At 35.2% G+C, this 23,754-nt stretch overlaps 2 protein-coding genes across 2 annotated transcripts in view; one reads left to right on the top strand and one right to left on the bottom strand.

Moving 5' to 3' along the window:
* Window positions 1–23,754, top strand: part of LOC128092112 (uncharacterized) — a 392,342-nt gene that overhangs the window by 245,703 nt on the left and 122,885 nt on the right. The gene's annotated exons all lie outside the window — the stretch shown is intronic.
* Window positions 1–23,754, bottom strand: part of DIAPH3 (diaphanous related formin 3) — a 228,895-nt gene that overhangs the window by 114,852 nt on the left and 90,289 nt on the right. Inside the window, exons 19-21 of the mRNA XM_052705656.1 lie at window positions 22,102–22,197; window positions 20,984–21,078; window positions 16,084–16,185 (exon numbers count right to left, since the gene is read on the bottom strand). Of these exons, the coding sequence (XP_052561616.1) occupies window positions 16,084–16,185; window positions 20,984–21,078; window positions 22,102–22,197 (293 nt within the window). The remainder of the gene's footprint in view (window positions 1–16,083; window positions 16,186–20,983; window positions 21,079–22,101; window positions 22,198–23,754) is intronic.

The raw sequence follows: 23,754 nt of genomic DNA, 5'->3' as shown, positions 1-23,754 counted from the left end.
AAAGTCATAAAGAAGTTTATCTTTTCCTGTATAATGGCAGTCTTAAAGCAGTATCATTCAAGAAACAATTGTAGAAAGTCTACTTTGGGGACAACTCTTTTTGATTCTTTCATGATTACTGATGGCATGAAAATAAACAGAGAGATAAAAACACAGTATAATCCACACCAAATTTAGTGGTTTAATGCCATATTCTTTAAAGTATAAAACATTTTTCTATTAATCTTACAATCTTTCAGGATTTTATTCTTTTTCCAATTTCAAATGCAGTCTATATTTCATAGTCAAGTCAAAACATCTGAGCTCAGAAATTATTTCACAGTAAAATACACCATCTTTTCACATCATCTGCCTTGGATCCAAGATTCCAGACAAATGTTAAGGGCTCTTACAGAAAAATTATTCTGTTCTTAGGAAACTGCCACTCCCGAGTATGAATACTGTCAAACTGCCATAGCATATTCCATAAGGTTGCTGCAACTGGAATTGGTTGGTGCACTGGAATTGCTAGGTCACAGCCTGAACCAATGGTTGAGCACCGGGCGAAAAGGCATTGCTAACCAAGGGAGCTCAGGTGTGAGCAATGCACCTGAGTGACTGTAAGGGGAGGAGCCTAGATCCCTCCTCATCCTTTAAGGGTTAGCAGAGAAGAAAGGAGCCTCTCTGGATAGAGATCACACTTTTCTTGAGCTAGTGCTGGTTGTTAGAAGGGACAAGCCAATTTTCCTTCTTTATTACATGCTATTGCTCCATAGTATCTGTATCCCACTTGAAGGCCCTGTCATTGCTTTCTTTTGCCATGCAATGGGTAAAAGAAAATCCAGTCTACCAACACGTGATAGTTTTCAGTTACATTGGGTCATAATGAAAAACATACATCTGATAAAGCTAAACAATACAACACCAATTTTTATCAGTAATGTTGTGTGAAATGAACAAATTTTCACTGTGTGAATCAAATCAGATTCAAGACAAGTTCTTGAGACACTTAGAGGAATCTGCAATTGAATCACTGATCAGTTAGAGACAAAAGATGAGGACTACTCAAGAGAGATAACCTCACTGATGTCAAGTTATAGAGAGATCTGCCAAGAAGAAAACTGTGAGAGCCTATACCCTTGCCAAATGAAACAATCACCACTTCCAGACATCTGAGGTAACATCATAACTTCATAAGACAATTTATTTTTTACTTATCTTTACATTTTGCTAGCTGCACTAGAGGTATTCAAAATAGTTTTGACAGCACAGAATAGAAGAATGACACCTATAAAAGCCTATTAAAAGATACCAACACTGTAAGAGTTAAGGATGTTCTCCCTTTATAGTCAAACTATTTAAGTGGTTTAATTTGACATGTATATATTTTAACTGTCACAGGTGATGTATAGTGCTAAGTCAATCTTTGACAACATTCTTGGGAAGGCTCAAATTGCTGATGGAGAGCACTGAAAAGAAAAAGCAGCATACACGTGAAGAAAGACAGCAGAAGAAGGTAAGGATTACAAAAGAAATTAACACAATTAAAATATCTCACAGTGCTGATAGACTTTGCCACTGTAGGATTTCAACCAAACTGAAATGGCTGCGATCAAGCAGTAAGTGTCAGGAACAGCTCTTCAAATATTCTAAGATATTTTCTAGACAGCAGTGAAAACATTAATAGGTTCTGAATTATCCTCAATGTGAACATACAGGTGAAATCATCAGCTGAATATAGAATTGATCATTTTAAGTGTTTGCTGAATTATTTAAGACAAACTAGCCTTCATCAGGTCTCACTCTAATCTTCAATTTACTCTAGTGAAATCTTCTTTTTTGGTATGAAATGATTAAAAACACATCTATCAGTGAACATGCTGTGAAGCCACATGAGAATAGCTTGCCAACTTCTATTCAGGTTAGCTATCAGTGTAACTCAGAAGGACTAGATATTAATTATTTCTGAAAGAATATTTCAAAATTCACCCACTTTATCTTTGAATAAGTAAAAGTCATCAGGCAAAAAACTATTTCTTTTTCTCATTCCCAAACTATATGTGAAAACATTTAAAAAATCTCAAGTTTTAAGATCAGAAATAAAGTAGAAGTTATCACACATAGTGCTTCAAACACTGCCCTCATACATTTGACTGCTAATGTAGTTGCCTGCAGCCAAGGTCGAGTGTCACTAAAAGCATCCTATCAAGTATTAGGAAGTTTTTATATCAACAGTGTTAATAAAGAATGTAAAAAAAATATGGGTTTTGAAATAGAATTGTATTTATGAATTTAAAATCATATTAATAAATCTAATACATCCAGGACTAATTTCTGCCAGTAAGGATTAGAGGCATTGAAGAGTTCACGTGTCTTCATCTGGCTTCAGTTCCCTTCACTCTGCATAACCAGATCAGAACTACTACTTGGAACAGTTTCTTGTGCAACAAGTTGTTAACATAAATTGGCCTCAAGCCTGAGCATTATTGCATTGGCAATAGTGTGGGGAAAAGCGGGTGTGTGCTGATGGAGAGTTTACAGGGGACAGAACTTTCTCAGCTAAAGCAAAAAGAAAGCTTACCCTGTAATAAAAACATGTAATTTGTTTGGAGATTCACTTATGTTCTGAGTACTTTGGTACTCATTTATATAAACTATGTGCCAAAACAACTTGGGTAGGGTGAGAGCAAAGATCTGGAGCCACCTGACATGGGAGCAAACATTGCTACAGTTCCAAAAGTGCCTTGAGATGTCAAGCCCAGGAAATATAGCGATGTCTGCTAGACACTCAAGTTTTGAACGGCTGAAACCAATATGCTTGTATCCAAATTCCCTGCTATGTATTGCTCTGTCTTCCCTGTAATGAAAAAGGGAAGATGTATTTTGTAACCGTTATGACTTGTCTTAAAAAAAAAAACACAATCTGCCTCTATCATATTCTGAATTTGCAATTAACAAATATTGGTTCATGCCAACTCCTGAACTGTCTAGGAACTGTTGGGGAATTCTGCACAGACTAAAAAAATATTCTATGCCTAGAATTATTGTTTCTTCTAGCAAATTAGCACTACAGACAACTAAGTTTCAATAACCAATAGCATTCTCTGGTGACATTTAGTTGATTAGTATAGATAAAGCCTTAAAATGTCATCTAGAAATTAATCATCCCCAGAATTGTTAAAAATAGTTGGGTGAAAGCTGGTTCGGAAAGTTGTTTTCAGAACATTGAATAATATTTAAAACCAATATAAAAACTAATGAGAACTGAACTGGAATGGCTTTGGTTACTATTATTGCCTGAATGATTTCAATAGAAAAAAAAAAAAAGATGGCCAAGGACACGAAGGACTTCATATTCAAAACAACACACGGATCAATAAAAGGAATAAAGGAATTCATGACCTCACAGAAAACTATAAAATCTATATGGATTTCCTGCATCATCACCAGCAATAAGCTATTTTAATAAACCATGATTTAGCTTTCTCTCAAATAAAAATTTATTGAGAAAAAAAGCAAATCCTTCCAACATTTGTCTTAAGAATTTTCAGCATAAAACTGCAAAGGAGATGAATTTGGTAAATATTTGTTACCAACTCCTTAGCATTCATCCTCTTAAACAAACAAACAAACAAACAAACAAAGCCAACCACCTCACACATTTGAGCTGTTTCAGATGGCTTGCTTAGTAAAAGGAGAGATCAGATAATCGTGCTATTAGCTAGGCTATAACAGATTTGTGATGTGATAGATTCAAGTGTTAATTTTCATTAGGAAGGCGTCCTTAAAAACAAGATATCACACTAATAGCAATGTTTAAATGCTAGATTCTATCCACAGAAGTGCTATGGACATTTTGGTCAGTGTAGAAAACAAGCAAGAAAACAACCTTCAGAGACCACTCACAGCATTCTGCCTTTCTATGAAACAATCAGCTCTGCTAGCAAATAGTGCATTAGCCTTGCCTGCTCAAAGAGATAGCTGATTATATAAGGACTACCTAATCTACCTAGAATAAATCAATTCCACTGTTTTATTATTCCCACTGTTAGAAAAATCTTCCCATCATCTAACCTGCATCGCTTTCCTGAAAAACATAAACCATTACATACTGCTCTAAGAACCAACATTATTCAGAATATATTATTCCCTTCCTTTTTCCAGTTTTCCTACACATATTTTAAGCAAAGATTCTGCCTTGGCTTTAACAACTTACAAGCAATATTTCTTCATATCCTTTGTTTCTAAACTTAGTCATTAGCCATCTCTGGAGTCCCTGCTTTTGTCTGCACATCTATAACTAATGTACAACAAACCTCCAAACCAGATATAATATTGTAGCTGAGGTTTCAGCGGTGGTGAATAGAGAAGTTCATAATTGTACAGGCCATAACCCTGCTTCTATGTTTCAGTTTCCTGTATGTTTACTGACTGATATGATGACAGATCCAATTTGTATCTCACTTCTCATCTGACATAATACATCATTCTTTAATACAACTATATCCATAACTACAGACTTTGCATTCACTGCCGTGTTAATCCTGAGTCTCTGGTGTTCCTAAAATATCTTTCACTGTCATTAAGCAACCTAAACTTCCAGAAAGCTCATTAGTAAAGTGGAACTCAGCAAAAAAGAAATTATTCAAGGGTCAGTAACAACAGGGCAACATAAAAGCGGATAGTTATTGTAATTGAGAATATGAAGCAGTGTGCCTGAATATGAAGCTCAAAGTTAGTTTGACCACTGGGAACACAGCCCTGCTGCAAGATGAGAATAACAGTGATGACAGAAAATAAGTAAGTAAGTAAGTAAGTAATAAGTAAATAAGTAAATAAATAAATAAATAGAGCTTTTTATATCTAAGAAAAGTAATCTGAATGGATTCCAACACAAAGAAAGCATACTGCATACTCATTCTCTCCCCCAAAAATTAATGTTTGAAATGTGAATTATGTTAGCATATCCAAAATGCTCAGCTTCATATTTACCATTCCATCATTCTTACAAAGATGATGTTTACTCCACAGCGAAAGAGAGAACTGTCAGTGAATTAGTTCTTTTTAAGCCCACATTTCTTCCTGAGCAGATTTATAGAAGCTACTAAAGTGGTCATGACCTGTGCTAACACTTACAGAAGCTGAAGTTAGGAGATTCTGAGATAAAGACAACCTCATGGCAACTGATGGCTTCTCAGCATATAAAAGAGCTGCCCAAATCTAACTTGTTCCCATCAGTCAAGAACAACCCTAGGTGTTGAGAAAGTCCCTTAACATCAATGCTGCACATTAGAATCCTAGCCAAACTGCTTGGACACACATGTGGTAATGCTCAGAAGAAATGAGGTATAAAATATAAGTGAATTCAATCTCTAAGAGACTGAGCAGGTAAAAAAGTCATTTTATATCAGGATTCTATAAATTAAAGTCACCTTTCTCTTTCAATTAGATCCTGCAATGAGAGGGGTTATTTTCTTTCTATTTATTCAATGCAAGCCTGAAATTTAGAAGCTTCAACTCACTGCAAACCTTTCTTTTGCATTCCTCCTTTAACTTTGGAAAAAATTCAGAAAATTTACTTCAGACAAGGAAGCAATGAGAAGCTCTTATCAGCTGCTTCATGACCCTCGCAATTTTAATATCACAGGAAAAAATAAACACCTCAGACTCAGATCTAATTAATCCAAACGAATAATAACAGAAGATAATCTTTAGTGCCTGAATATTTAAAATTCAAAAACCATTCAACAACTGCTGACTCTCACATTCCTATTATAGCTTTATTAAAAACAATTATAATGAACAATGGTTTATTTTTCAACTCTCCAGCAGCCCCTTAAATAAGCACCTATTATTTCTTTTCTCACACTATTTCTCAAAAGTCTCTAAATTTGCTTGCCCGAAATTAATACTGTTGTACTGTTAGATCATATTCTTAATTATGCTGTGTTTGAGTTAAGTGATCTTCATTACTTTTTTTTCTTCTTATTTCCAAAAAGTCCTATAGAACTGCTAACAGTGACTTAGAATTGCATTTAACATGGGCTTCCTGCTTAATTACAATATATGTTACTAAGAAGGTTCTTAAAAGTTTGTGATAAATAACTCCTTTACAATTCATGCTTCCCAATAATTCAGTTCATCTAGAAACTTTTTGGTTTTGCTTGCCTCAACATACCTATCATACCTATATTATTCCTTTATTTTGTCATCCCAAAATTGTTTTCTTGTGAAGTTTAATAGTACCCCCACGCTCCAAATCCTTTCATTTTACCTGTTCTTTACATGAAAGATTACCCATGGTATTGTTTCTCCTTTCAAATTTCCCTCGAGGATACCTAAGTGAAGTGTTTTTTTCTAAACTTAATGGCATCTTCAATTGGTATCCAAATGGAAGCTTTAGAAGACCTAAACAAGAGATTAGAAAAGCAAGTTGTCCCTAGATGAAACAAAAATGGGCTTATGCTGGAACAGTGTAACTGCCTGGAGTGCAAGGAAATCCGTACATAGAATGGGTAAAGGTGGATGAGGCTTCACTTGTCTCTAAGCTCCATCCAGCAGCTCCGGCTGCCCAGGGCCTCCCCCAGCCTGGCCTTGAACACCTCCAGGGAGAAGGCAGCCTGATCCCTTGCCTCACCTCCCACTGAGTAAAAAATTTCTTCCTAATGTCTAACCTAAATTCCCTCTTTTACTTTAAGGCCATTTCTCTTGTCCTATTACTATTAGACTTTGGAAAAAAGCCACTTCCCTTTCTGCTTATAAGCTCTCTTCAAGTACTGGAAGGACACAGGAAGGTCTCCCTGGAGCCTTCTCCACGCTAAACAAGCTCAAAACCATACTCCAAGTGGAACTGAAGCCAGGTCAGACTGGCCCACATAGTGCCATGGAAAGCCCCTGTTGCACCTTGGAAGCAACACAGTAACCTTAGACTTACACCAGGAAACATAATCACCCACACAATTAAAACAGCTACATATGCTTATTTCTGTCTTAGTTGTAATTGGGCACGTTGTATGTTCACCACAGGTATGATGAGTTATCCAGACAAAAACACTGAAGTAAAAAGGACGCTGAAATTCAAGATGACTATAGAATAACTAGAAGAGAAAGAAAATATAATTACCTGCAGGTAATTACATAAGGTAAGAACAAGAAACTTTTAAAATTCTGAAAGATAACTGCATTTTGTGGAATCATAAGGAGCTATTTCATGGAACTATAAGAAATAAAAAAGAGGAAGGGGAGCTGTCTGGTTTGGTAAAAGGATTCAGCAACAAGGCTAATAAGTACAGTCAATGCTAGTAGGCTTTGGTCTTTGGAGGAAGTGGTGGAGTTTTTCATATTCCAACAGGACCAGTTCTTTGTACAAAGCAGTTTTGGAAGAGAGCAGTCTTTCACACAATTAAGAATTTCACACATTTAAAATAAGGAATTTTCACTCTCTAATGAGCAAATGTGAGAAGAAAACAGAAAATACAAAAAAAAAAAAAAAAAAAAAGATTTAGAAAAAAAAAAATACACAACAGAGAAAGATTGAATCCAGCAATAATCTCACCACCAACAGTGGAATAGAAGGAAAAGATTAACCGTCATGCTGTAATCGGGATGGAGATGAGAAGCTAACTAAACTTACATTAGGATAAGTTACTGCGTTTATTCATGCAGTAGGGTGAGATGCATTCTAAAGAAAATGGAACAGGATAAGTTTTGAAGAACGAAATTCAAAAGGAAATAAGCTGCTGTAAGCATGAATGGAGAAAACAATACATAGACAATTATTGTTACTTGTCCAGAAATTTAAGGGGACTAAGACAAATAATTAGCAACACATATAGACAAACCATATACCAAACTGTCTTCAATAAGAAAAAAAGAGGAATTATTTTAGATCTGGCTGACATAAAATTCTAGCATCATCAAAAAAGTAAAGATGACGAGAAGCAAAAGAAAAACAACTCTTATATGAAGTAACAAACATGAAGTGTCATGTATTAGGCATTTCAGACAAAACAAAATTGTGCGCAAGGTTACAGTATGGCACTCTTTCTACAGAAAAACTTCCCCTTCTATGTCACACAAACTTACACTGCTCTAACAATGCAGGAGAATCTTTAAAACTATGCTTCATTCATTTTTACAGTCCTTTTGAAGAAAAAAAAAAAGATATGCAACACATTTCAGCACAAAAAGCAGAGTCAAGTAAATAATGTTTTTTTTTAATTAATTGCCAAACAAACAAAAAAAATGAAATCCAGAAAGAGCTTTATGTGTAACAACGACTTCCAAAATTCAATAATTAACTCCATTAGCCTCAATCCTTATTTAAAGAAAACTTCTTAAAATGGTATAAATCACCACTTAGTATGTATTCTACTTCCTTCTAAAAATTCTAAAGTATTGTTTGACACCCATACATCTCTAGTTTCTTTTTGGTGATATTTACATTTTACAAAATACACTGAAAATATTTTAAAGATATCTGAGTTTAATTATCCTGTCCTCATTATATTCAAACCCTTGCCTATAGTTTGAGTCCCTTACTGACTGTGATGACCAAAAAAACCTCCACTGCTTATGCGGTGGGAAGATAATTAAGCGGTACACTTCAAGAACTCAGTTTCTTTTTATGCCTAATAATTTTTAGCTAAGTAGCTCATTTGTTCAGCATCATTATCATCCCTTGTGCAAAAGATTAAAACAAACACAGTTTATATGGTAACCTTTGGATATAATAAAATCTTGTAGGGAGATATAAAACTACATAAAAATAAAAGCCTCTGGAGAAGGATTTCTGAACTGCAAAGTATCCCTGTTAACGGCACACACTGGATTTTGTTACAGAAGAAAGCCAAACACACACCTATACTCAGCAGCAAGACCTGAACGGTGGTATGGCAATAGTCTGTCAATGAAAGTCCACTAGGCAGATCAGTGCAGTTAAATTATCAGTCACAGAATCACAGAATCACCAAGGTTGGAAAAGACCTACAAGATCATCCAGTCCAACCACCCACCTATCACCAATCGTTCGCACTAAACCATGTCCCTCAACGTCCCTCAACACAACATCCAAACATTCCTTGAACACCTCCAGCATCAGTAACTCCACCATCTCTCTGGGCAGCCCATTCCAGTGCCTGACCACTCTTTCAGAAAAGCAGTATTTCCTAACGTCCAGCCTGAATCTCCCCTGGAGCAGCTTGAGGCCATTCCCTCTAGTTCTACCACCAGTTACACGAGAGAAGAGGCCGACCCCCACCTCACTACAAGCTTCCTTCAGGTAGTTATAGAGAGCAATGAGGTCTCCCCTGAGCCTCCTCTTCTCCAGGCTGAACAATCCCAGCTCCTTCAGCCACTCCTCATACGGCCTGTGCTCCAGACCCCTCACCAGCTTTGTTGTCCTTCTTTGAACCCAACTCCAGGGCCTCAATGTCTTTCTTGCAGTGAGGAACCCAAAAGTGGACACAGTACTTGAGGTGCGGCCTCACCGGAGCTGAGTACAGGGGGACAATCACTGCCCTGTTCCTGCTGGCAACACTGTTCCTGATGCAGGCCAGGATGCCATTGGCCTTCTTGGCTACCTGGGCACACTGCTGGCTCACGTTCAGCTGAACATCAATCAATACCCCCAGGTCCATTTCCTCTACACAGTCTTCCAGCCAATCTGTTAAAAAAAATAACAACAGAAAACAGCCAACCACATAGGTGCCCAAATAGCTGAAATAACATCCCTCTCAGACAGGTTTTGTCTCATAAGAGTATACTATGTGACTACTCATACAACTACTTATTTTCAAACACAAAACCCAGACCACCATTTTCGAGTTTTACAGAATAAATTACCCAGTAATCAGAATTAATGAAACCTCCAAGAAAATTAGTCACACTGAGCAAACCCAGTACAAAATATGAACTATAGTAAAACTATATGCAATTAAATATTTAAATTTTGGCAAGCACAACCCTACTCTATGAAACACTTGATAACTGAAATACAACATTCAAAATCAGCTTAAGATAACACTGTAAAGCTAAGTTAAAGCACTTAATAAATGAGCAGATTTAACACAGTTTTCATGAAATAGTTCATGAAAGTGTGCAAGTAAAAAATAAAATAATAATAAAAAAAAACCTCCAAAAACTTCCACAGCAATATGTGATAATATCTATGTTCTGAAACAGCACTCTGAAGCACGTGAAAGAACATACAGAAAAATAAAGTAGTTTATCTAAAGAAAACCTACAGTCTGGAAGAGAAGATAAGGGTAGTAAAGGATTTATTTTACACTTACTGCTGAATGAACAGAAAACATAAAAGTGCAAAACAACTTAAAAAGAAGAGGGTAATTGTAGAAATCAAAAAAGCGACCCATACAGTCACCACACACACACAAAAAAAGAAAAATAAAGAAGAACCTGAACTGCTTAGAGTCGTGCCCTCAATGTCGTTAAGCCAACAACAAAAGTTAATTAACTCAAGTTGAAATAAAACCCACAATACTCTAACAATCATAACATGCCAGAATCTTAGTAAGTGTCAAGCTGTTTCTTTCAGAGTAACAAATCTTTACTTTGAATTCAAGGTCAGGAGGATAAAACAGGGTTTGCATTATAAAAATTTTATTATCACACAAGTAGCGATTATCAGCTCATTCACTATTTAGACTGCTCCTTGAGAAGCACGTGGTTTAGTCTCTCCCTTGAATAAATTAACATGTCATATCTGAATTTTCAGAAATATGACTACAAGACTCTGCTCACATAAAAGATAAAATTGGAAGCATTCTATTTCATTTATAATTCTCCTTGCTCGAAAAGAAAAACGAAAAACGAAATGCAACAATTTATCTTTGTGTCAACAGCGGTTCTTAAAGAAACAAATGAGAGTTCTCAGCCTGCTCCCCAGACAAAATAAAAGATATAAGGGAGCTTGATGTAGATTAGAGAATCTTGATGATAAAAATCAAACGTGTAAGATACCATTCTAAGGTGTGAAAAAAGTAACATATCCAAATGTATTTTTTTGTAGCTTCATCTCTGAAGTAAGCTTTAGGAGATGCGCAGAAGGTGGCACACTAGAAAAATTATGCCTAATAATCTTCTTTTGTTTCTATGCACAACTAGGGGAAGTAAACACTAGCGTTCTTCAATGGGAGTATCTGGTTGTTCACTCAAACAGAAAATCCACAAACAAATGCAAGAAAACTTGACCTATAGGTCTACTGTTCTAGCTCTTCCCATTAGATGGGATTGAGAAAACATTTGGTAGATCTAAGTAGTAGCAGTTAATATGTCTACCAATAATGCATTTTGTCAAGCAGTACAAATCAATCAATGTCCTACAACAGATCATTTCAAATTTATTCATACTTGAATACAAGCACATTTCAAAAAGAAAGCAATTGCCCACTGCAATTATATTAATGATTACTTTAAAACTTAAAAAAAAAAATTGAATTAACTTGCAGGAGCATTTCAAAATTCATCCCTGTTTGCAAAAAATCCTCAAATAGTGAGTGTTGAAAGGGGAGCAGTCAAAGATGTAATGTTACTGAACTACATAACACAAACATGTAAGAGCACATTCACCTTTCAGAAACACAAGTAGAAGACAGTTGGATCTTACTGATGATCTATCTTGATACCAGAAAGGTTCACTAATAATTAATCAGACGTGTTTTAAGTTGTCAGCTAAAGTACCATTTCAGACAAAACTGTTTGGGATAGGCAACTGCATAGTTGTACAACAATGTGGACACTCTGGACACTGCAGAGAAAATAACATGGTATTAAAATAATTTCTGATAAATACTCCAATAATACCGGAGATTTTCTGAACCAACTAAAATCAGACTAGTCTTTAAAATGCAAATTAGCTCTCATTATTTATGTTATTCTAATGACAGCAAAAATTGCAAACTAAACATGCTTTTGCCTCCAGTAAGCAATGTCCTCTTTTCATGCTGACAGGTAACCATAAGAACTGATGCAGGGTCTCCTGACCACTTGGAAAACACTAACTCACTGTAAATTTCAGATTCACTACTGCTGTCAGTATGCCTAACTGTAGTAAATTTGGAATGTTTAAAGAACCAAAGGCAGACTTCTCAGTAGACTTAGGTTGAAAACATTAAAAAAAAAAAAAAAAAAAAGCCAATCAAGCTTTAACCTATGTGGAATTAACTTTTAAATGTCTTTTTTCTTTTTTTAAAATCAGTAGTTATTCTTGATAAAAATGGAGAAAACATTTGCTACTTAACTTTTAATTTTACTAATTCAATGAAAATGTATAAACTAGCATGTCATTGTCCTGTTTCTTCAACAAATCAATTACAAATATATTACTGTTGAAATTATTTGGCATGGTCAAACAGATGTTTATACATTAACCAAATGAATCTGTAGTTAAATTTATTGCTACAAATCCATCTCTACTAGCATTTTTCTATAATTCCATAAGACTCAAAGCTGCTCAAGTTTAGATGCATGCTTTTCTCTATCATCCTGGCAGACATGGTTTGTAACAAGGTTATCAGAGAGCAGCATCATGCTCCAGCAAAGGACATTTGAATTTCTCTCAGTAACATTGATATGTATGAACTTCTCTGCTACATAATCAGCCTACCCTTTCAATTTTCTAATATCAAATTTAAAGGAAGCCAAGAACTTTTAATACTGAGCAAAAGTGAAGCATGTAGCAAGCTGAATGCTAGAAGAGATGCTAGTTCTTTATATACATATATATATATATACACACACAATATGTCCACATTTATTAAGAAAAAGTAAAGTTTCATGTTTACATAAAAATTAAACAAAAAATAAAAATTAAAAAAAAAATGTTTACAGAATGAGGGCGAAGGACAGGACAAGAGAAAGGCCCCACAGTAAAAGATGAGAAAAGGGTTTCACAGGGACTGAGGATAGGAGAATTTAGAGATAGTTTACAGAAGCAAATATGTAGAGGTTGTTAGAAGAGTGGGGACAGCAGACACTGGGTCTGGGACAATGAGGGAGATGGAGGCCATAAGGATAAGAGTTTGAGAACAGCCTGAGGACATCTGGCAGTGAGAGGATTAGATGTCAATCTATCATCTAGATGATGGCAAGCAAAAACCAGTTTGGGGGCTTCCCCTCCCGCAAGTCAGAAGCCTGCAGCGAGGAAGACCACAAGCCTTCACAAGGAAGACTATGATTCTTCATCCCACAACCCACTACACATGCACACGGGTAGAGGGTCTGCATGCTAATGGACTCTCAGGAATGTAATGAATATGTATCCAAATTCCTGGAAAAACAATTGATTATGTATTAGTTCAGCTTATATCTGCTTATATCTTTTATATCTGACCTCATTGCTCTCTATAACTTCCTGAAGGGAGGTTGTAGTGAGCGGGGGTCGGCCTCTTCTCTCGTGTCATTAGTGATAGGACCAGAGGGAATGGTTTCAAGCTACAGCAGGGGAGATTCAGGCTGGACATGAGGAAGTATTACTTTTCAGAAAGGGTGGTCAGGCACTGGAATGGACTGCCCAGGGAGGTGGTGGAGTCACCGAGCCTGGGGGTGTTCAAGGAAAGGCTGGATGTTGTGTTGAGGGACATGGTTTAATAGGAGCTATTGGGAATAGGTGAACGGTTGGACTGGATGATCTTTCAGGTCTTTTCCAACCTTGGTGATTCTATGATTCTATGCTTTTTCCTCATTGTGCAAATTAGGAGGATCTATCCCCCTTGCACCCAGCATATGCGCACCGCTGAAATAAACTTATCTGCTCTATATCCTTAATCTGGCTATAGAGTTTGATTTCCGCATGTCAAGGGTACAATTCTGACCAGAACAGAAAGACTTAGCTTCTTTGGCACAAAAACAACAACAACAACAACAACAACAACAACAACAAAAAAACCTGAGCTAGAAAATGTCTTTCTAACATATCCCATTATTAGCTTCCTTCTCTTGGCCTATGATGCTCATCAGTGTGTCATCTCAATGTTTACATGGGCCACATTCATGCCAAAAGATGATGGCATGCTTTGTTTGTGTTTTGTTGTTTGTTTTTTACCTGTATCATGGTCACTCTAATAACATTTTACCCTCCATTTTGTCATTAATCAACTCCTCTGAAAATACTGCAAAATTTACATCAAATGAGCCTCTACCATCAGAATTTATATAGATACAGAAATTTTACTGAAATTTCTGTTTCACTAAATTTCACTAAATTTATTATTTAAATTTTCAGTTTGAGAATCCAAACCAAACTTGGTACGTCTGGCTTCTAATTACATTGTTTTTCTTAACATGAAGATTATTATTCCAGGTCAAAGAAGGAGTTTAGGGAATCCACAATGTACCTGTACTCCAGATGTTCTAAAATTTAGGTACAAATAGTTGATATTCACACAGATAACTGCCAACAAAAAGTATCTATTGTTATGACATGATACTCCTTTTCCCATATCCAGAGATACATCTAAAAGTAATACTTCCTCTCATTGAAATCCTCCTGGATGAAGCTGACAGTGATCATCTTAGCTTGAAACATGACGAATGGACAAGGAAAATCAGAGATCTATATGAATGTGTGCATCTGGGAAAAGAAATAGCCTTGCTCTGTATTTGTTAGGACAAAATCTGTAATATTTATGAATTATGGGCTATATACACGATATTCCAAAGCTATATTTATCAACCACCACCAATGAACCAACGTTTCCTTTTCTTGTCAGCCTGGGAGATGTTATAAACTTATCTTCCCACTGGGAATGGAAAAAGTGACTGTAATAATTCTTGATTGCACGTACTATAAAATATAGGAGGAAGGATACAGAATAGTTTAACATGATGATATCAGTGGTATTTTATTCTCATTTACATGGAGAATAGAAAGAAAAAACATCAATGTGTATCAAGTTTATACGGGAAGGTTTGTGGGCAGGGCACAAGGGGGCGCTGCAGAGATTAGCATCTTTGAGAGCAGCCCAGAAGCTGCCCCATGTAAGACTGGAGCCAGCTCCAGCCAGTTCCAAAAGGAATCCATCACTGGCCAGGGCAGAGCTACTGAGAAAGGAAAAAAAATTCTGTACAACAGCAGCCCACAGTGCAGAAGGTAGATGTGGCCTGAAAGAGGACGCAACCCATGGAGAGCTCCCACAGGAGCAGCCCCAGACCAGAGCTGCAGCCATGGAGTCGATCTGACAAAAGTTTCAGACCCAAGGGGATTCATGATTGAGAAGTCCATTCCTGATGTACTGCACAACCCCCACGGTACAGACCCATGTTGCGGCAGTTCTTAAAGAGCTACAGTCTGTGGGAAGCCCACATCAGTCTATTTTGGGAAGGACAGCATCTCATGGGAAGAAACCCACGCTGGAGAAGGGTAGAGAGCGACCATGAAGGAACAGCAGAGACAAAGCATTCTGGATTGACCGCAGCATCCATTTCTCATCATTTCCCATTCCCCTGCAGCACCCAGGGAGAAGAATTAGAAGAAATTGGATGGGGGGGATGTTTGCTTCTAGTTCCTGCTACTCTAGTCTGTCTGTTGGCAATAAATAACATTAATCTCTCTACCTTGTTTTGCTCATGGTGGTAAATGATGAGTGATCTCTTTCTCTTTATCTCAACCTGTAAGCTTTCTTTTCATTGTACTTACTCTCCCTGTTCTTTTACAGATGAGGAGTGAGAGAGAAGCACAAAGGAGCTTGGCTGCTTATCACACTGAAAACCACAAAATGCAGAAAATTTCACTCATAACAATAATATCATTGATAATGATTTATCACTGCAAATAAAGGTCAAGTCAAACAATTTTAAGTATGGAAATCCAAAAATGGCTCCTTATCTCCCAGTGCCACAGAAAATAAAATTTTTCTGTTTGTTTAGTCTTAACTAAATTACATTCTTAACAAAAGAGGACATAACAATCAGGCCTTCCACATCCATGCGTATGTCCCTTGAAAGTCCAATTAAAAGGCAGCAACTACAGTCTGCTCTTAATATGCAACCTCTTCACATTTAGGAAGAAGCTGGTAATGCTTCTATATCAGTATAATAAAATTGTTTTTCAGGCAAGAAAAGAAAAGAAACACTAGTAGAACTCACCACAACTCCAAACTGCTCTGGCTCAGACAAATTATTGTACTCATTCTTGAACTTTGACAACGCATTCAGTTGTTCTTGCTCTGGAAGATGTTTTATTAAATTCTATCAAGAAAAAGAAAGTAGATTTAGAAATCTCAGATTCTGCATTGCTTATATAATTGCATGTAAGCAGTATTACTTATGTTTTATTAAGATAAATTCTAAAGATAACACTGCGGTACCAAGGTTGGTAGAATGTAAACAGGTAACATACAAATTGACGTAACAAAGTGTAAAAAGCAAGTGACTACCATCAGCTGCTGTTTCCATCAATGTATATGTTTCTGTAGCCTTTTTCCAAAATAGAATTAAAAAAAAAAAAAAAGTTCGGCAGGCATTATGCAAAGAAAACTAAAGTAAACAGGACAAGGAACAAGTAACATACCTAACTAAAGGATGGCAAAAATCATTAGTGGAAATGGATAGTTTATTTTCTAGTATTTAAAAAAAAAAAAAAAAAAAATTGATTGTGAAATGATGACAGGTAACATCCATATTTACAAAATTTTATACCCATTAGATACTACTTAGCCTACAAACTTGTAAGAAATAGGATTTCAGAGGTAGGTGTCAGCTTCAGCTGAATTCAAGAGGTCATGTTCACTTTCGTAAGTGAATGTCATTTCAACACAGAAGTCTAAACATGTCACCCTACACCTGATCATCTAAGTAGTCTTCAGATTCCCTGAAGCTTCCTGAGCACTTAGGCACCTATGCTTATATATGGACTTCTGCATTCCACTCTAATTACCAGGTAAGTAGTAGGTACAGTGAAAATGACTATTCTGAGCAAGTTCTGGAAGACAGCATCTCAAAGATCCAATTATGCCTAAATTTGACAGCTAGTAGCTCAGTTCTGTCCTTTCTCAAGATGTCTGCTATAACTACTAGGCTATATTCAGGCTATACAACTACTATATTCAGGATTCCTCTATCCAGCTTTCTTACTCATGTCATGAATCCTGTGTTCCTGGTTACACAGAGGCTAAGCTTCCATCATAGTATGAAAACAAGAGAAAGATTGTCTTCTTACTTAAAACACTCCCTCAACTACTAGGAAGGACAGTATTCTGAATTGGAATAAGGATACAATCATTCTAATACCACATCAGGTCTAGCGATCACAATTCTCCCACTACCTATTGCCATATTCTGAAGTTAAATAACTAGACAATACTTTATCACTGTTTTTACTGTAAAAATACACATTAATTTAAGAACTGAAACCCCACTTTTATTCTAAGAACTAAGACAAATGATTTGTTTTAAAACATTTTGTGACATCCAATGTGAGGACAACATTGTTCATCAAGAAAGTAAAGTCTGCAAATAAGGAAAGCTAGACTTACACGCAAGGGCTGAAATAAACCAAAGACTAAACAATAGTTATGGAATGAACAGTTTCAATACAGTCCATAATGAGATAAGACTTTTGGTTTTAAAAAAAAAAAAGCACTATTAAAAATGCACAAATTATTATGCTTTAAATAATAATGCAAAATTAAATGTTATGGATCTGGATGTGTTCAGGATAATTTACAGCATGACAAATTTATGGCAGTATTATCTATTACAATTGAAAAATATTCTTTATAAAAACAGACTACCTTTATTCATTATGGATTAAGATGTCCAGGATTAAATCTATAAAATTCAGCAAACACCAAAAGGGCACAAAGATTATGAGTGTAAAAAAAAAAAACATTTTTTAAATAAGGAGTTCATAATCCACTTATTTCTGTCTTGATATACAAAATTTACATAACCAATTATTACCAATATCTGAACTACAACTCCTTAATTTTTACAGAGATTAAAAGCTCATTTTGATAATATGATTTTCACATGTAGAAAACCAGATCACAAAACTTCTGAAAAAAAAACTGTCCAGTGTTATATGAATGTTTTCAATATTGAACACCAGAGAAAAACCTGAAGTAGTGATTGGTATCAGAGAAGCTCTATAATGTTCACATACTGTTTTAGAATTGCTAGTGATAAAAATACAGTTTGAGTATCAGAGAATAAAAGGGAGATATAATTTTGACTAATTCACAAAAAACATCCCAATAGTTGGTCAATGACTATTTGGATCACAGCATAAAATTCAGAGTTCTTATGGCTTTCAAAACTAGATTTGATTTCTTACAGGAGGATGGAGGAAATTGGAATAAAGAGACATGAATGACACATACATATTACTTGTATATAACGAAAAGGTTATGATTAAGGAAAAGTATCCAACCTCAAGAACAGTGATGTACTGGACAATATTTACAGCTAGACAATCAGAAATGAATGATGATAAGAAATTTCTGAATAGAAGAAGAATGAAAATATTTGATGTATTTTATAAATAAATAAAAACAGCCGCATGCTTGTAAACATATGCATGCTTTTGCTTTTCTCAGAATCACGAAATGCACAGAACTACATTTTCATTGGATGTCCAAAAGCCATATTTGTGAAGGTTTGTAAAGGCAGAACAGAGACATACTGATGGGTATTATCATTCATTTAGTAACCCTGGCATATATAAAGGTGACTAGTAGGATTTTTAAGGTAATGAGGCACAAGAGTCAACCACTTTCAAAGGAAGAGAGCTGTCTAAGTGCTTTTTGAAGTTTAAACTCGGATGACATTGTTTTCAAACTTATTACAAAACCGTTTTATCCAGAAACAAGAAACCTGGATAAAGCCACTTGAAAAAAAATGATTACACACAAGCTTGCAAGGTAAATTTGGAGTCTAAGCCTTGTTAAGAAAAAAGGACAAGGCAGTCCTTTTATCAGCAGAGAGGCAGCCTGACAAGATGGTGATTGACATGAAAGTGCGTATGAAGCAGAAGTGTATAACTGAAATCATCCATGTGGGAAAAAAAAATGGTACCCAGTGACATTCTTCAATGATTGGTGAATGTTTATGGAGACCAAACAGTGGATGTTAGTACAGTGAAAGTTTGACTGCATTGGCAACATTTTCCTACCAATGACACCATCATAGCAGATGTGAAGCAGTAAGTCACCTCAGCTGGTGCATTTTATAAGTGCAGCATGCAGGCACTTTTTCATTGCTACCAAAAATGCATAGTTACTGGTGGTGAAAATGATGGAAACTAATGTGTCATAGCTGAGAATTTGCTCCATCAAATATTACTGTTGAGTTCTTCGTATTTGTTATAGTTTCTATGGAAATAAATTAGTAGACATCACCTTCAGAGCAGTCTTTATACAAAGACAGCTTACTGAATATGCTTTTTTAACTTACCCTACTGTTAATATTAAAAAAAAAAAAATTATAACAATTTAAAAAAAACAAAACACTTCAACAACAACAAAGCAACAGCATAATATCAAAACAGTATCTGGTACTATTATTAACCATTACTATTATTAACAGAGACTAGAGTAGAGCTTGGTCATGTTAACAATTTTAAAGATAGAGAAAAGTAAGCATTCTCTATTCCAAGGTACATTGCATTCAAATAGAAATAATACATCACAGGAGAATCAGAGGAAAGTAAAAAATTCTCTGTGAAAGTATATTTTCTTCTTAACTTGTCACAGTTGATTAAATGATTGCTACATGTTTACATAGAAGAATGTCTTTAATTAACAAGCCATTAATGGGCTGATCTATTTCCCTAAACCCCAAGGATGCAAAAACCATTTTACTTTCTCTGTAGAGAGAAATTATGAAGATGCCAGTTTTTCATAATATTGATACGTAAGAAAGATAAAGATATTAATATGAAAGAAAGATAATCTTGGTCTAAAGAAGCATCTCTGCAAATCAAATGGAATGTCGTCAAGATGACTGGGGGTCATAGCATACAACATAGGGGCATGGCAAATCTGATAGAACTGAGACTGTTCCACTTTAACAAAACAAGCTGCCAGAGAATTTAACATGGTCTTCAGGTACCCCAACTGGAGGGCATAAAGATAGAATAAGGTTTCTCCTAGAGGAGTGCAGCAGAAGGCCAAGGCCACAAGTAGAAAAAAAGAAAATTCCAGCTGAATAATTAAGAAAAAGTTTTTCTCTGTAAGAGTAGTTCAACACTGCAAAATGTGTCTAGAAAACTATGGAGTCTCCAACTTTAGTTGGAGTCCAAATAGGAAGGGGAAAAGCCCTAAGCAACTTCCTCTCCCTGACCTGGCTATGACAAGGGATTGGAGCAGATGACCTACAGACCTTTCTTCCAAATGTTTTTTTTCCCCATGGTTCTAGAATAAAGGGTTTCTACTAAACTTAGTTCTATAGAATTTTTTAGCTTGCCATCTTTTAAATGACACTGTGAAAAGAAAAACATAAGGAATTTTGAGTATCTTTTGTCTCCATACAGAATCATACACTGAATAAAATAATACAGAAAAGGAAAAAAATACCCAAATAAGCTTTAAGGAAAAGAAGCGGTCACTGTCAATGCCCTAAGGCAAGACACTGGATTATATCAGCTCTGAGAGAACAGGAAAGAGGAAAGACAAAATAAAAAAATGATATTTTTTGGCCTAGTTTCCAACCAGAAAAATACACCTATGGCACTTGAGCCTGAAATATATTTTTTTAATACTAGTAACAAGGAAACAAACAAAATATCATATGCATTTTAAAAATATATAAACAAAATGTCCAGTTAGGTACGAAGAATATGAATACAAAAAACACAGAATATCAACACAGCCATGTTCATTAAAAATAGCTTTGCAAATATAAAAAGGAACTAGAATTTACAGAAAAAAATATTACTGCAGTGATTCACAAGCCAAACATTTTAGGTTTCAGAAGCTTTTAAGGTGCACATAATTATTTAATGAGAAACTTATCCTGAAATACTGAGATGAAACATAAGTTTCCCTACCTGAATCATGGACTCTGAGAGTAGTGTTTCATCTACCTGCAAAATCATCATTTTAATTTCTTCGTAAGGCACTCGGAAAGATCCAAGGAAAATTGCTAAAATAAAGATTCAACCAACAGTGAAGAACACAAGACAACAACAATCTTTTTTCTACTTGTAGAATATTAGTTAAACAGGCTATGGCATCTGCAAGTCAACAAGCACTACAAAAAGAAATATAGGTAAGAGAAAACAATTTAAAACATATTTTTAATTACTCTTCTCCTATAATTTCAGCCTTTTCCATTTGTTTGGTAAACATAACATTTGGCATTGTGGAAGATAACCAGTGACAAGTCTACTCTCAAGAACAATTGCTGCCACCATATTAGTTTTTGCAGTGATTACAATTGCACATTTTTCTTGACCAGTCTTTTCACAGAAGAGCAGCTTGAGAAGATTACAACTAGCAAAACCATAAAGCAGTTAAAAGATCAAAATATTCTAATAAAAACTGTTCATTTCTAAAACATAACCAAATAATCTCCTGTTTCAATTCTGCCAGCATTTTGTTACCTATTCACAGAATCACAGAAACACCAAGGTTGGAAAACACCTACAAGATCACACAGTCCAACCATCCACCTATAACTAATAGTTCTCACTAAACCATGTCCTTCGATGTCCAAAATTTCATTGTAGCACTCCTCTCTGCCAAAACTTTAGCATCCTTTTTTTGTATATTAGTAGGCCTAATTATTGTTTTACTCCTACAAAACTCATGAGAAATGACTATGCATTACAGTCTTTTTTAACTTTTTGGCTAAGGGACAAGGATGATTCACGAATACACTGATGATAGAAATAGAATCACAGGTATACAGCTGTACCAAATTGTTCAGGCACATAGAGAATAATTTGAGTCTTAAATGAAGGATATTGCTTTGCTGTTTTCTGCTCTTTTTATAAGAACATGTTTAAATTCTTGCACATTTGAGCTTAACACCAATTAGTACACATATAAGCATATTCTCAAACACTTTAAACAAAAAGTGATTGTGAGGCAGTCAAACAAAAGAGAAAAATTTTTTATGGAACATTTATGACATTACTTTGTCATAAAAACAGATTCTACTTACACAGATTCTGTGCAATTTTGGGGTCCAAAACTTTCAGTTCTTTGATTCGTTTCTTAATGGATTTCTTTTCTTCAAAATCTTCCTCATCTTTTTTTACTACCAAAGTAAACACATAAATATACTTACAGTTAACTTTTGATATTTAAAGAAAAACTAATGAATGCACACTACACTAAATGAAGTCAATTCATAAATAAAAGAACAAAACATTGAACATGCAGACAAAAATACAATGGTTTTCCACTTTTGCTTTTGTTCTTCAAGTTTCTGTTCCAGTCAAATTTGCCAACATTTTAGCTTTCTAGAATAAGTTTTTTCACTTAATATATAAGTTGAAAGAAGATGCCAGTATTGATTATTGATTACATCTGAAGATATAAACCCAAAAATTAACATGCAGTGGCAACACACTTTGGCCAACGTCCAAAGTTATTTGGCTCTGTAACCAGTTTTGTCTCAACACTGATTCACAACAAAATCAATATTGTTTGGAATATAACTGTATAAATACTTATATATACTTATTTTCCTTACCTCCTCTAAAAAAGTTTTTTTTTGTTGTTTTTGTTTGTTTTTAGTTTAATATATGTAATCAGCTTCTAAGTAAATATCATAAAGGCAAAGTGACTGCATAAACATACTCTGATTGTGGAAATTCTGTATTGTTCTTTCAGAAAAGAAATGCATTGAAAGAGGATCTTCCAAATATTTTTTAAAAAACTGAACATTTCTCATTATTTAAATACTATCATAAAAATTTCACTTAAAATAACAGCAAATGCTTGATAACGTATTACTAGGAAAAGAATCATTCCAGCTGTTATGGAAACAAAACAAACAAAAAAAAAAAGGACAAAAAAAAAAAAAAGATTAAAATTACAAAAATCTTTCTTTAAATCTAATCTATGGTGGGGTTTTTTTGTTTTTTAAATTCAGCACAGACCTTCACTGTCAAATGTTATTCACTCACTGTATTACTATTCTTTATCTAATTATTTATAACATTTAATATTTGAAATAAATTTCCAAGCTTTTACAGCATGATTGTCCTAAATTGTTATACATGCTTTAAATATTTGAGTTGAAAATAAATGCCCAATTCCTTACAGAATAATAAACTCCAAAATAGATTTGATGATCAGGGATGATGTTCATCAGGCCTATTATGACTTTTCACATGCACTGCCTGAATCTTATATCTCACATAGATACTGAAACTGTTCTGTGCCTTAGTAAGTTGTAAAGATTAAAATTTCTGCCTCATTTCTGATTCTTGACAAAAACAGATGTAACATGAATTACCAGGAAAATTTCCCTACAATGGAATCACTTCTGTAAATTTTCACAGAATTGTAGAATCACCAAAGTTAGATAGGATCTCCAAGACCATCCAGTCGAACTGTCCACCTATGACCAATACTTCCCCATTAAACCACCTCCCTTAGTACAGCACCTAAGCGTTCCTTAAACACCTCCAGGAATGGTGATTCAATCTCCTACTGAGTAGCTCATTTCAGCACCTGACCATTCCTTCAGATAAGAAATTTTTCCTAATATCCAACCTGAATCTCCTCTGGCGCAACCTAAAGACATTTCCTCTAGCTCTATTATCACACCAGTTACACGGGAGAAGAGGCTGACCTCCACCTCACC

Source organism: Tympanuchus pallidicinctus, unplaced genomic scaffold (assembly GCF_026119805.1).
Source record: "Tympanuchus pallidicinctus isolate F22 unplaced genomic scaffold, pur_lepc_1.0 scaffold6, whole genome shotgun sequence".
NCBI classification, from domain to species: Eukaryota; Metazoa; Chordata; class Aves; order Galliformes; family Phasianidae; genus Tympanuchus; species Tympanuchus pallidicinctus.
The sequence above is the reverse complement of the archived record's forward strand: the minus strand, read 5'-3'. Positions and strand labels throughout refer to the sequence as shown.